The sequence below is a fragment of the Canis lupus genome, chromosome X, assembly GCF_048164855.1.
Source record: "Canis lupus baileyi chromosome X, mCanLup2.hap1, whole genome shotgun sequence".
NCBI classification, from domain to species: domain Eukaryota; kingdom Metazoa; phylum Chordata; class Mammalia; order Carnivora; family Canidae; genus Canis; species Canis lupus.
Genome location: NC_132876.1, coordinates 77,629,192 through 77,642,407, shown reverse-complemented (window position 1 = coordinate 77,642,407; position 13,216 = coordinate 77,629,192). Strand labels below are relative to the sequence as shown.

Sequence of the window (13,216 nt, the reverse complement as noted above, 5' to 3'; positions counted from 1 at the left end):
CACTTGGTTAAATAAAGATCTCTGACTTTTATGTAATTGTGAAAATGCCTACTCTGACATATTTCATCAGTACTAACACAAGCTGTGTCTAGGTATCTGTAGTATGGGAAAGATTATCTCCCTCTTTTGCAGGTGAAGAAATTAGTTTTTTTTTTATCTCAAGTGGCATAATACCAATATTGAGCTCTTAGCCATCATACCATATCACCTCATTCTTTATTATTTCAATCTCCAGGCAATCTAAGCACTGTGGATCAGCCCTAACCATATATTCTCTAGCTGAGTTACCAACTGTTGGAGGGATAGGAAACAGTTTTTTCTTTCATGGCTGAGGTAGTTCTAGAGTATTCCATCACAAATGCACATTCACTGTGCTTATATGTAGGTATTGCTCCTTACCCTATGGCTATTTGTGTCTCCATGCTGCAGCAACAGTGTGTAGTGCATGGTGGTTAGGACCCTCGACTCTGGAGTTAGATTGGGATTTGTAGCACAGCTCTGTTAGCTGTGTTATCTTATATAGATCATTTAAACTCTCTGAGCCAGTTTCTTCATCTATACAATAGGGATAATGATGATACTAAATGATAGGGTTGTTTTAATGATTAAGTAAATGACATATAGGTGCATAGCAAAGTTCCTCACAAAATTTATTGTTAGCTCAGTGTTTACTAGCTCCTAGCATAGAACCAACCATGGAACAAGGGCTCAATGAGTTATTTGTTGAAAGAATAATGAAATAGCCAAATATTCTAGAAGAAAATGACCCATTATTGCTATCAGATGGGTCACTTGATGCTCTAGCAGCTCTCTCTATACAAATCCTTCCTCCTTATCATTTTTCTAATTCTGTAATCTCTTTCAAGAGATTAGTCCCAGTTTCTTGGTTTTAGGCCCTAAGATATTATCATTAAATTTGCAGGTAAGGCAGCTGAGTACAGTGATACTAAGAATTCCCAAAGGTCACACAGCTAATTAATAGCAAAGTACAAGACTAAAAGCTAGGTTCATGATTTCTCTTTTTCATGACAAAACTACTTTTTAAAAATTTATGTTTTTAATTCCAGTATAGTTAATATACAATATTATATTAATTTCAGGTGTACAATATAGTGATTCAACAATTCCATACAATACCTGGTGCTCATCATGATAAGTGCACTCCTTAATCCTCATCACCTATATCACCTATCCCCTCCCCTCCACTAACCATCAGTTTGTTTTCAAGAGTCTATTTGTTGGTTTCTCTCTCTGTATCTCTCTTTCTTTTTCCTTTGCTCATTTGTTTTATTTCTTAAATTTCAACAAAAGTAATTTTTTTTGCTGGGTGCTTGGTAATTGAGAACTTCTGGGAAGCAGCACACAGCCTAGGGATCAAAGAACAAAACTGCTAAAAAGCTATCTTGAAGTCATTTCCATATAGTTTAAAGTAGTATTGACTAGTTATTTATTCAATAAATATTCACTGAGCACCTACTACCCTATGGAAGACTCTTTGCTTAAAGCTAGGAAACAGTGGTGGACAGTAATAGACCTGGTCCTTGCCTTCATGGAACTTACACTTTAGGGAAATGAATTCCATTCATTAAAAACTCACAAACACATGTAACATCACACTTGTGGTTAAGTGTTAAAAATAACAAAAATGTAATGGTATAAAAGCCTGTGGTGACTGGATTTGCTCAAGATAGAGACATTAGAGGGATGCCTGGGTGGCTCAGTGGTTGAGCCTTTGGGTCAGAGCGTGATCCCAGCGTCCTGGGATCAGGTCCCATATTGGGCTTCTTGCACGGAGCCTGCTTCTCCTGTCTCTGCCTCTCTCTGTCTCTTGTGAATAAGTAAAATCTTTTTTTTTAAAAAAAGGTTGGAAATGGTTTCTGTGAGGAAATATGGATTAAACTGAACTCTAAAGGGACAAGTAGGAGTTAATTAGATGTAGGTATAGGGGAATAGCATGTGAAACAGAGTAAATTGCATATATAAATGCCCCCTTAGTGGATATACTACAGGCCAGTGGAACTGAGAGAGGTCAAAGTGTATTTGGAACACAAGGAGAGGGTCAAAGGGTGGTGCAAGGTGTGGCTCAAGAACTAAGAAGGTGAGTAGTGAAAGAGACCATAAGGGAAGTGGAAAAACTGAGCGGCGAAAAATTAGGACAAACCGTGAGAGATTCCTTTTTTTTTAATAATAAATTTATTTTTTATTGGTGTTCAATTTGCCAACATACAGAATAACACCCAGTGTTCATCCCGTCAAGTGCCCCCCTCAGTGCCCGTCACCCATTCACCCCCACCCCCCGCCCTCCTCCCCTTCCACCACCCCTAGTTCGTTTCCCAGAGTTAGGAGTCTTAATGTTATGTCTCCCTTTCTGATATTTCCTACCCATTTCTTCTTCCTTCCCTTCTATTCCCTTTCACTATTATTTATATTCCCCAAATGAATGAGACCATATAATGTTTGTCCTTCTCCGATTGACTTATTTCATTCAGCATATAATAGCCTCCAGTTCCATCCATGTTGAAGCAAATGGTGGGTATTTGTCATTTCTAATGGCTGAGTAATATTCCATTGTATACATAAACCACATCTTCTTTATCCATTCATCTTTCGATGGACACCGAGGCTCCTTCCACAGTTTGGCTGTTGTGGATATTGCTGCTAGAAACATCAGGGTGCAGGTGTCCCAGTGTTTCATTACATCTGTATCTTTGGGGTAAATCCCCAGCAGTGCAATTGCTGGGTCATAGGGCAGGTCTATTTTTAACTCTTTGAGGAACCTCCACACAGCTTTCCAGAGTGGCTGCACCATTTCACATTCCCACCAACAGTGTAAGAGGGTTCCCTTTTCTCCTCATCCTCTCCATCATTTGTGGTTTCCTGCCTTGTTAATTTTCCCCATTCTCACTGGTGTGAGGTGGTATCTCATTGTGGTTTGGGAAATAAAGGGTTGTTGCAGAAGGGGAGGTGGACGGGGACATAGGGTAACTGGATGACGGGCATTAAAGAGGGCACATGATGAGATGAGTATTGGTTGTTACACTATCTTGGCAAATTGAATTTAAATAAAAGAAAGAGGGACAAAAACATAGAGCTAAGAAGGTGAAGCTGTACCAGTTTACTATTATTTGCCTATTAATTTGAAGCTTTAAGATTATCTTTCACATTGATTAAACCAACAAAAATAAATTGTAAGTAGGAGTGACTAAACTGAGGACTTGTTTATTACCTAGATGTTTTTTTCCTACTAGACAGGATACCTTCATGGAAAATTATTTCACTAGCCAACGAGACAACATCTTCCGAAATGTGGAAGTTCTGATATATGTGTTTGATGTGGAAAGCCGTGAACTGGAAAAGGATATGCACTATTACCAATCATGCCTAGAGGCCATTCTGCAGAATTCTCCAGATGCCAAAATCTTTTGCTTGGTACACAAAATGGATCTGGTACAGGAGGACCAACGGGACCTGGTAAGAAACATAAAGGATGCTGCATGAAATGGTTGACTTGCTTTCTGAATTTCTTTTGTAGAGATATAGGTAAATAGTATGATTATTTTCAGGAAGAATAAATCTCAGCATAAGTAAAGTTCTGTCATGTTCTTAAAAATACTCATCAATTTTCCATCATAAGAGTAATATACCCATTTGGCAAATATTTTTCAGATTTAGGTAAGGAACTTGTCAATGTGATATCATTAAGCATTTTTTTTGTTTTTTATTTGAGTAAAATTAACATATAATGTTATATTTCAGATGTACTGTATAATGATTCACCAGTTCTATATAGTTCTTACTGCTTACCAAGATAAGTGTTTTCTTAATCCCCTTTATCTATTTCATCCATTTCTCCACCCCTCCTCTGTGTCACCAGGAGTTTGTTCCTGTATTTAAGAGTCTGTTTTCTTGTTTGTCCCTCTTTTTTTTTCTGTGTATTGCTTTGTTTTGTTTCTTAAATTCCACAAGCTAGTGAAGTCATATGGTTTATATGTTTCTCTGACTTATTTCACTTAGCATTATACTCTCTAGGTTGATCCATGTTCTTGAAAATGGTAAAATCTTATTCATTTTTATGGCTGAATAATACTGCATGTGTGTATGTGTGTATATAACATATCTTCTTTATCCATTCATCTATGGATGCACACTTGGGTTGCATCTATATCTTGGCTGTTATAAATAATGCTGCAATATAGGGACCCATATATCTTTTTGCATTTGTATTTTTCTTTTCTTTGTGTAAATACCCAGTAGTGGAATTACTGGATCCTGTGGTAAATCTATTTTTAATATTTTCGGGAACCTCCATACTTTTTTCCACAGTGGCTGCACAAATATGCATTCCCACCAGGAGTATACCTTTTTCTTCACATCCTCATCAACACTTGTTATTTTTTGCTTTTTTAGTTTAGCCATTCTGAGAGTTTAGCTTAGCTGTTCTGAGAGGTGTAAAGAGGTACCATGTTCTCGTTTTATTTTATACTTCCTTGATGGTTAGTGATGCTGAACATCTTTTTGTTTTTTTTTTTTGTTTTTTTTTTTTTTTGAACATCTTTTTGCATGTGTTTCCATCAGTATGTCTGTCTTCTTTGGAAAAATGTCTATTCAGATCCTCTACCCATTCCTTAAATTAGATTATTTGTTTTTTGGGGGCTTGAATTGTTTAAATTCTTTATATATTTTAGATACTAACTCTATTAGATATATCATTTGCAAATATTTTCTTCCATTTGGTAGGTTGCCTTTTTGTTTTGTTGATGGTTTCCTGTACTGTGCAAAAGCTTTTTATTTTTGTGTAGTCCCAATAATTTGATTTTGCCTTTGTGTCTCTTGCCAGAACAAACTTATCTAGAAAAATGTTTCTATGGCCAATATCAAAGAAATCACTGCCTCTGTTTTCTTTTAGGAATTTTATGATTTCAGGTCTCACATTTAGGTCTTTAATCCATTTTGAGTTCATTTTTGTGTATCATGGAAGAAGGTGGTTCAGTTTCATTCTTTCATATGTTGCTGCCCAATTTTCCCAACAAAATTTGTTGAAGAAACTATTTTCTATTGTATATTCTTGCCTCTGTTATGGTACATTAATTGATCATATAAACATGGGTGTATTTGTGCTGTATTCTGTTCCATGGATCTACGTGTCTGTTTTTGTGCCAGTACCGTACTGTTTGGATTACTATAACTTTGTAATGTATATTGAAATCTCGGATTCTGATACCTCTGGTTTTCTTCTTCTTCAATATTGCTTGGACTATTTGGGGTATTCTGTGGTTCCATATAAATTTTAGGATTATTTGTTCTAGTTTTGTTAAAAATCCTGTTGGTATTTTGATAGGATTGCATTAAATCTGTAGATTGCGTTAGGTAATTTGGACATTTCAACAATATTTGTTCTTCCAATTCATGAGCGCGGAATATCTTTTCCATTTGTTAGTGTCATCTTCAGTTTCCTTCTTCAATGTGTTACAGTTTTCAGAGTACAGGTTTTTCACCTCCTTGGTTAAGTTTACTCCTATGAATTTTATTTTTTGGTGCAAATATAAATGGGATTATTTTCTTAATTTCTCCTTCTTCTTCATTATTATTATTATTATATAAAAATGCAATAGATTTCTGTATATTAATTTTGTATCTTGAAACTTAACTGAATTTATCAGTTCTAGTAGTTTTTTGTGGATTCTTTTGGATTTCGCTATGTAGTTTCATGTCATCAATAGTGAAAGTCTTACTTCTGCCTTACCAATATGGATGTCTTTTATTTCTTTTTCTTGTTTGATTGCTCTGCCTAAGACTTCCAATACTGCGTTGAATAAAAGTAGGAGAGTAGACATCCTTGTCTTGTTCCTGATCATAGAGGAAAGTTCTCAGTTTTGCAACATTGAGAATGATGTTAGCTTTGAGTATTTCATGTATGGCCTTTATTATGTTGAAGTGTGTTTCCTCTCAACCTACTCCATTGAGAGTTTTTATCATGAATCGATACTATATTTTGTCAGATGCTTTGACTGCAACTATTGGAATGATCATATAGTTCTTCTTTCTCTTACTAATGTGAAATGTCACATTGATTTGCAAATATTAAACCACCCTTGCATCCCAGAAATGAATGCCACTTGATTATGGTGAATGATGTATTACATTACATTACATAAATACATTTTTAATGTATTGTTAGATTCAGTTTGTTAATATTTTATTTGAGGATTTTTGCATCTGTGTTCATCAGTAATTTTGCCTGTAGTTTTCTTTTCTGTAATGTTTTTTTAAGATTTTATTTATTCACAAGAGAGGCAGAGACATTGGCTGAGAGAGAAGCAGGCTCCCTGAGGGGAGCCCGATGCAGGACTCCATTGTAGGACCCCAGGATCATGCCCTGAGCCAAAGGCAGGTGCTTAAACCACTGAGCCACTCAGGTGTCCCTTTTCTGTAGTGTTTTTATGTGGTTTTGGTATCAAGGAAATGCTGGCCTCATAAAATGAATTTGGGAGTGTTCCTTCCCCATCTATTTTTTTTAATAGTTTGAGAAGAATAAATATTAACTCTTCTTTAAATGTTTGGTAGAATTCAACTGTGAAACATCTCATCCTGCACTTTTTTGTTATTGGGATTTTAATTGATTACAGATTCACTTGCATTGCTAGTCTGTTGCTAGTCTGTTCATATTTTCCATTTCTTCCTCACTGCGTTTTGTGAAATTACATGTTTTTTGGAATTTATCCATTTCTTCTAGGTTGTTCAGTTTGTTTGCCTGTAAGTTCTTATAGTAGTGTCTTATAATCACTTATATTTCTGTGATGTTGATTTTATTCTCTTTCATTGGTGGTTTTATTTATTTGATTCCTGTTTTTTTTTTCTGGATAAGTCTGGCTTAAGGTTTATCAATTCTGTTGTGCTTTTTGAAGAACTAGCTCCTAGTTTCATTGACCTATACTGTTGTTTTTTTTTCTAGTCACTATTTTATTTCTGCTCTAGTCTTTATTACTTCTTTTTAATTGCCTTTGAGCATTTTTTCTAGTTCCTTTATTAATTTTTTTTAGATTTTACTTATTTCTTTTAGAGAGAGCACAAGTTTGGGAGGAGGAGAGGGGGAAGAGGAGGGAGGAGGGTAAAGAATTGTAGGGTTTTATTCCTTATTGAGATCACAACCTGAGCTGAAACCAAGAGTTGGATGCCCAACCAACTAATCCATCCTGCACCCCTCTAGTTCTTGTAAGTGTAAGGTTTGGGTTGTGTATCTGAGATTTTTCCTGCTTCTTGAGATAGGTCTGTGTTGCGATTATCTTCCCTTTTATAACTATTTTGTTGTATTCCAGATATTTTGGATCATTGTGTTTTCATTTTCATTTATCTCCATGTTTTTTTTTTACTTCATCTTTTATTTCTTGGTTGACCCATTCACTCTCTATTACCATGTCATTTAGCCTTCATGTATTTGTCTTTTTTCCAGATTTTTTTCTTGTGATTGATTTCTAGTTTTGTACTATTGTGGTTAGAAAACATGCATGATATGCTTTCACTCTTTTTTAATTTACTGAGACTTGTTTTGTGGCATATCATGATGTATTCTGGAGAATGTTTCATGTATACTTTAGAAGAGTATATTCTGTTTTTGGATGGAATGTTCTGAATATATCTGTTACATCTGGTCCAATGTTCAAAGCCACTGTTTTTTGGTGTTTTTCTGTCTGGATAAAATATCCATTGATGCAAGTGGGGGTGTTGAAGTCCCCTACTGTTATTTTATTATTTTATTACTCTCAATACTTGTCTTTGTGTTTATGTGTTTATGTTTCTTTTATTTTTAAAGAGAGCAAGAGCATGAGTATGGGGGGGGGTGTTGCAGAGGGAGAGAGAGAATCCTAAGCAAGCTCCACGTGGAGGCTGATGCAGGGCTCAGTCTCACAACCCTGAGATTATGACCTGAGCCTAAACCAAGAGTCCGATATTCAACCCACTGAGCCATCCAGGCACCTCTGTGTTTATGTTTCTCCTTGTATTTAGGCACTCCTGTGTTGAGTACATATTTATAATTGTTCTATCCTCTTGTTGGATTGTTCCCTTTGTCATAATGTAGTGTGCTTCGTTGTTTCTTTGTTACAGTGTTTTAAAGTCTATTTTGTCTTATGTAAAGCATTGCTATTCCATCTTTGTTTTCATTTCCATTTGCATGGTAAATGTTTTTCCATCCCTTCATGTTCAACCTGCATATGTCTTTAGGTATGAAGTGAGTCTCTTGTAGGCAGCATAAAGATGGGTCTTGCTTTTTATACATTCATTCACCCTGTGTCTTTTGATTGTAGTACTTAGTCCATTTAAATTCAAAGTAATTATTGATTAATATGTACTTATTGTCATTTTGTTTTACAAAGTTTTTATAGTTTTATCTGTATTTTTTTCTTCTCTTGCTCTCTTTCTGTGTGGTTTGATGGCTTTCTTTAATGATATGTTTGGATTCCTTTCTTTTTTTTTTGGTTATCTATTACAGGTATTTGATTTATGGTTACCATTAAGCTCATATATAACATGCCTATAGCAGTCTATATCAAGTAGATGGTCATTTAAGTTTGCACCCATTCTCAAAGTACTAAATTTTTATGTCCCTTCAACAATGTTTTATGTGAGGGCAGCCCGGGTGGCTTAGCAGTTTAGCGCCGCCTTCGGCCCAGAGCGTGATCCTAGAGACCTGGGATCGAGTCCCACGTAGGGCTCCCTGCATGGAGCCTGCTTCTCTCTCTGCCTGTGCCTCTGCCTCTCTCTCTCTCTGTGTCTCTCATGATTAGATAAATAAAATCTTAAAGAAACAATGTAAAAAAAACAGTGTTTTATGTGTATGTCATAATTTACATCTTTTTCTTTTTTTAAGATTTTATTCTTTTTTTTAAGATTTATTTATTTATTCATGAGAGACACACACACAAGGTCTCCAGGATCACGCCCTGGGCTACAGGCGGCGCTAAACCGCTGAGCCACTGGAGCTGCCTCATCTTTTTAATTTCTAAATCCATAGACTGATTTTTATAGATGCAATTGACTTTATTCCTTTTGTGTTTAACCTCCATACTGGTTTTGTAAGTGATTATAGTTTACTACTTTCATTATGTTTGGTAAAGTATTCTTGGTTGTAGATTTTTTCCTTTTAGTACTTTGAATATGTCCTGCCACTGCCTTCTGGTCTGCCAAGTTTCTGCTGAAAAACTTACGGGATTTCCTTTGTATATAATTTTTCTCATGCTGCTTTAAAAATTCTCTCTTTATTACTACTTTTTTCCATTTTAATTTTTTAAAAATATTTTACTTATTCATGAGAGACACACAGAGAGGCAGAAACACAGACAGAGGGAGAAGCAGGCTCCTTGCAGGGAGCCCGATGTGGGACCTGATCCCCAGACCAGGATCATACCCTGAGCCTAAGGCAGACACCAAACCACCAAACAACCCAGGCATCCCACTCCATTTTAATTTTTATGTGTTTTGGTGTGGACTCCCTCAGGTTGTTTTTTGGGGGGTGCTCTCTGTGTCTCCTGGATCTGGATATCTGTTTCTTTCTCCAGATTAAGGAATTTTTCAGCTATTATTTCTTCAAAAAAATTTTCTGCCCCCTTCTCTCTTTCTCCTGGAATCCCCATAATGTAAGTGTTACTACACTTGATGATATTGCAGCTTCCCTAACCTATTATTATTTTTTATTACCCTTTTTTTTCCCTATTTAGTTTGGTTGCTTTCCATTAACTATTGTCTTCCAGCTCTCTGATCCATTCTTCTGCCTCCTTTAATCTGCTATTGATTCCCTCTCATGTATTTTTAATTTTAGTTATTGAGTCCTTCATTTCTTATTTGCTTTTCTGTCCCTCTGTTGAGGGTGTCACTAAGATCTTCCACTCTTTTTCTGAAATCCAGTATCTTTATGACCGTATCATGCATATTGCTTATCATTGTTTCATTTAGCTGTTTTGCTGTTGTTTTGTACTGTTTTCTCATTTGGCACATATTCCTCTGTCTCCTCATTTTATCTAACTTTCTGTGTTTGTTTCTATGTATTAGGAACATCGGTTATGTTTCCCAATATTGAAAGTAATGGTTCTATGAGGAAAAAGTCCCATGGTGGCCTGTAGCACAATATCCCCTGTTTAACAGAACCAGGTGCTTCAGGAGTTTCTTCTGTGTGTATTGTATGAACCCTACTCTTCTGTTTGAGCTGTGTTTGCCTTCAGATCAGTATGCTGCAATGGTCCACCTTACCTGTTGCACACACACTGGGTAGGATTTGGTCCCTGTGCTGTTAAGGGGCCAGTCTGAGGCTGTTGTGGGCTTATCATTGGATGGTTTCAGTGGTCAGGTTTGTTTACAGGGTCTACAGTAGCACCAAACTGCTGGGTGCTCTCCTTGCATTGTCTACTGAGAGGCTTTCGTTGGTGGACAGAGTCTGCAAACAAACCAGCTCTCTGCCATCGATATGTCCGTTAGGGCTGAGATAGCACCTACCTGCAGGGCGCCCTCTCTGCCTTGTCCCCTGAGAGGTTTTTGTTGGTGTTTGGGGCCAAGAATCAGGCCAGATTCCTGCAGGGGCTGCCGATGTACTGTTTGACAAGACACTATATTTGCACTACCAGTTACAATGTTTGGCTGCTAGGGCTGTATTTATTATCTTCTCCTCTCCCTAAGACAGGAGTCACTTTGGAGTGGTTCTGGCCCTTTCCATGGCTTCTTGCAGGATAAGACATGCAGGAGCTGACTTAGAGAGACTACTGCTGTGTAGGGGAGATTGGATAGGATTGATATGCAGGAGATTGTGGTGGCAAGGTGCATAGTGTTAGCAAGGAAAGCGGAGAGTGTTCATGGTGTTTTCTGCAAGTGTCCAGCTATCTAGGCTGGAGGTGTGGAGAGAAATGGTGCTCACCAGTTCTTTTGTTCTTGGAAAAGTTTCTTAAAGATCCCTTGCCCTCTTTCACATGTTCTGAGATTAGTAAATAAGTCTCTTTCTTGTGTACCCTAGGCACTTTTCACACTGCTGCTTTTATGCTGTATTTCAGTGGAGATGTTTGATATGCTGGCTCTTTGAGGATGAAGATTTAGTCTCCTATTGTGTTTCACCTCTCCCAGAGCTGAGCCAGCTGATTTTACATGAGGTTAAACTCTCTGGTTACAAAAATTCACAAAGTTAAGCCCTGCATGTTTTCAAAGCCAAATGTTATTGGGGCTCATCTTTCTACTGCATCCTAGTATATCTAAGTGGGGTACCTACTGAGGGGTCTGTTCCTTTCCCTTCTTTTTTTAAGATGTTATTTATTTATTCACGAGAGACATAGAGAGACAGTGGCAGAGACATAGGCAGAGGGAGAAGCAGGCTCCCCACAGAGATCTTGTTGTGGGACTCCATCCCAGGACTCCAGGATCACTCCCTGAGCTGAAGGCACATGCTCAACCACTGAGCCACCCAGGCATGCCCCTTTCCCTTCTTCATTCTTGTAGTATCCCTCCCATTTGTGGTTAGTCTAGCTGAGAGTTTGGTTCCCCACATCTCTGCCCCTCCTGCCCTTTTCAATGTGTTCTCTTTTCTTTAACTGTGGAAAGTCTGTTTTCCAGTCTTTGGGCCATTTTTTGGGTTGGTGGCACTCATGTGGCTGTTATCTATGCATGTCTGTGGGACAAAGCTTAGTATCCTCCTACTCCACTACCTTCTCCATTTATAGCCTTCTTTATATATCCTTCTGTTTGCTGCCCATTTTATTGTCCTTCAGAATAGGTAGTTATTGTCCAGGCTGGAAGACCCACCAGAGGTGAGATGAAGAAAGGTTAAAGCTATCACTGGGTTGCCTTAGGAAATACATATGCACCAATGGGAGTACCAATCATATTGTATTAAGCTCACTGCCATGTCCCCTTTAATTACACTGATATGGTATCTTTGCCTTCTTTTATAGCATGTGGATTAGTATATGTAAATTTAAACCAAAGAAGACACAGTAGAAAGAGAAGATTCCTAGCTAGCTAGCTATGAGACCCAGGACTGGCAAGTAACAAATATAGTCCATCTTTAGTTTATGCAGTATAAAAAGGATTTGATTTTAAAGTCTAAGCTGAAAGAGAAGATCCTCTAAGGTAAGAAAAGCAGTTTTAGAATATTTTGGTGATGTAGAAGAATTCAGTTCCTTTTTGAGTTGGAGCCTAGGAGTACAAGGATACCTCTTTATTTAAAGGATTTTTTTTGGTAACAGCTGTGGTCAGGAATACTTTTTTTCTGTAACTAGTTATAGTATTGCCTCCAGTATTTCAGTGTTTGGGTATGATTTGGTGTTTCTAAAGTAAGCTTACAGGCTTTCACAAATGATTTCACAGGGTTCTGTATTTGACTCTGAAAATTAGTAGTTTTGAGTAGTATTTTTTCGTTCAATCTCTCTTTTTCCCACTAAGTATTAATTCTGTTGTAATTCAGCAGAAAATTCTGTGTGTAGGTTGGGTTTTGAGATTTTGAGGGCTGTGTTACTGTTATTCTTGCTGTTTTTTTGTTTTCTGTTCTGTTTCTTTTATTTTTATTTTTTTTTAATTTTTATTTATTTATGATAGTCACAGAGAGAGAGAGAGGCAGAGACACAGGCAGAGGGAGAAGCAGGCTCCATGCACCGGGAGCCCGATGTGGGACTCGATCCTGGGTCTCCAGGATCGCACCCTGGGCCAAAGGCAGGCGCCAAACCGCTGCGCCACCCAGGGATCCCTCTGTTTCTTTTAAAAATCATTTCATTCCCTGGCCAAATTTGCAGTAGAAAAACAGAGCATTCCAATAAATGAGGTCCTTATGGATTTTTTAAATTACTTTTTATTAATCAACTTACCATTTTCTAAATGCTTATATATCCTCAAAGATACATTAATGTTTTTTGTGGAATTCTAAGCCTAATTAGTAAAAGTATACTCCATTTCAGTAAAGATTCAAACTTCCAAGTCTAGAAGTCAAAGTGACTAGGGCACTTCCCCAAATATCAATTTCAAGCTAGATAGATACTTCTCTGTGTGTGTATGGGATCCCCAGATAAACAGAGCCAGTAAGTGTGTGTGTGTGTGTGTGTGTGTGTGTGTGTGTGTGTGTGGTCAAGGTGAGGGGAGAGGGATTGGCTGATTGACTGGTTTGTTTTTAAAGAGTTGACTTATACAATTATTGAGACTGGCAAGTCTAAATTTTGCAGGGCAGGCTAGTAGGCTGGAGACACAAGAAAGA

General features: G+C 37.3%; 1 protein-coding gene and 1 long non-coding RNA gene across 8 annotated transcripts in view; one reads left to right on the top strand and one right to left on the bottom strand.

Annotated features, from left to right (window-relative positions):
• RRAGB (Ras related GTP binding B) overlaps positions 1-13,216 on the top strand; it is a 38,081-nt gene that overhangs the window by 11,267 nt on the left and 13,598 nt on the right. For all 6 annotated transcript variants that reach the window (XM_072815546.1, XM_072815548.1, XM_072815543.1 and 3 more), the window contains one exon: positions 3,249-3,471. In XM_072815546.1, the coding sequence (XP_072671647.1) occupies positions 3,249-3,471 (223 nt within the window). The remainder of the gene's footprint in view (positions 1-3,248; positions 3,472-13,216) is intronic.
• LOC140627345 (uncharacterized) overlaps positions 2,418-13,216 on the bottom strand; it is an 81,636-nt gene continuing 70,837 nt past the window's right edge. For both annotated transcript variants that reach the window (XR_012026145.1, XR_012026144.1), the window contains one exon: positions 2,418-3,468. This is a non-coding gene — a long non-coding RNA (uncharacterized lncRNA). The remainder of the gene's footprint in view (positions 3,469-13,216) is intronic.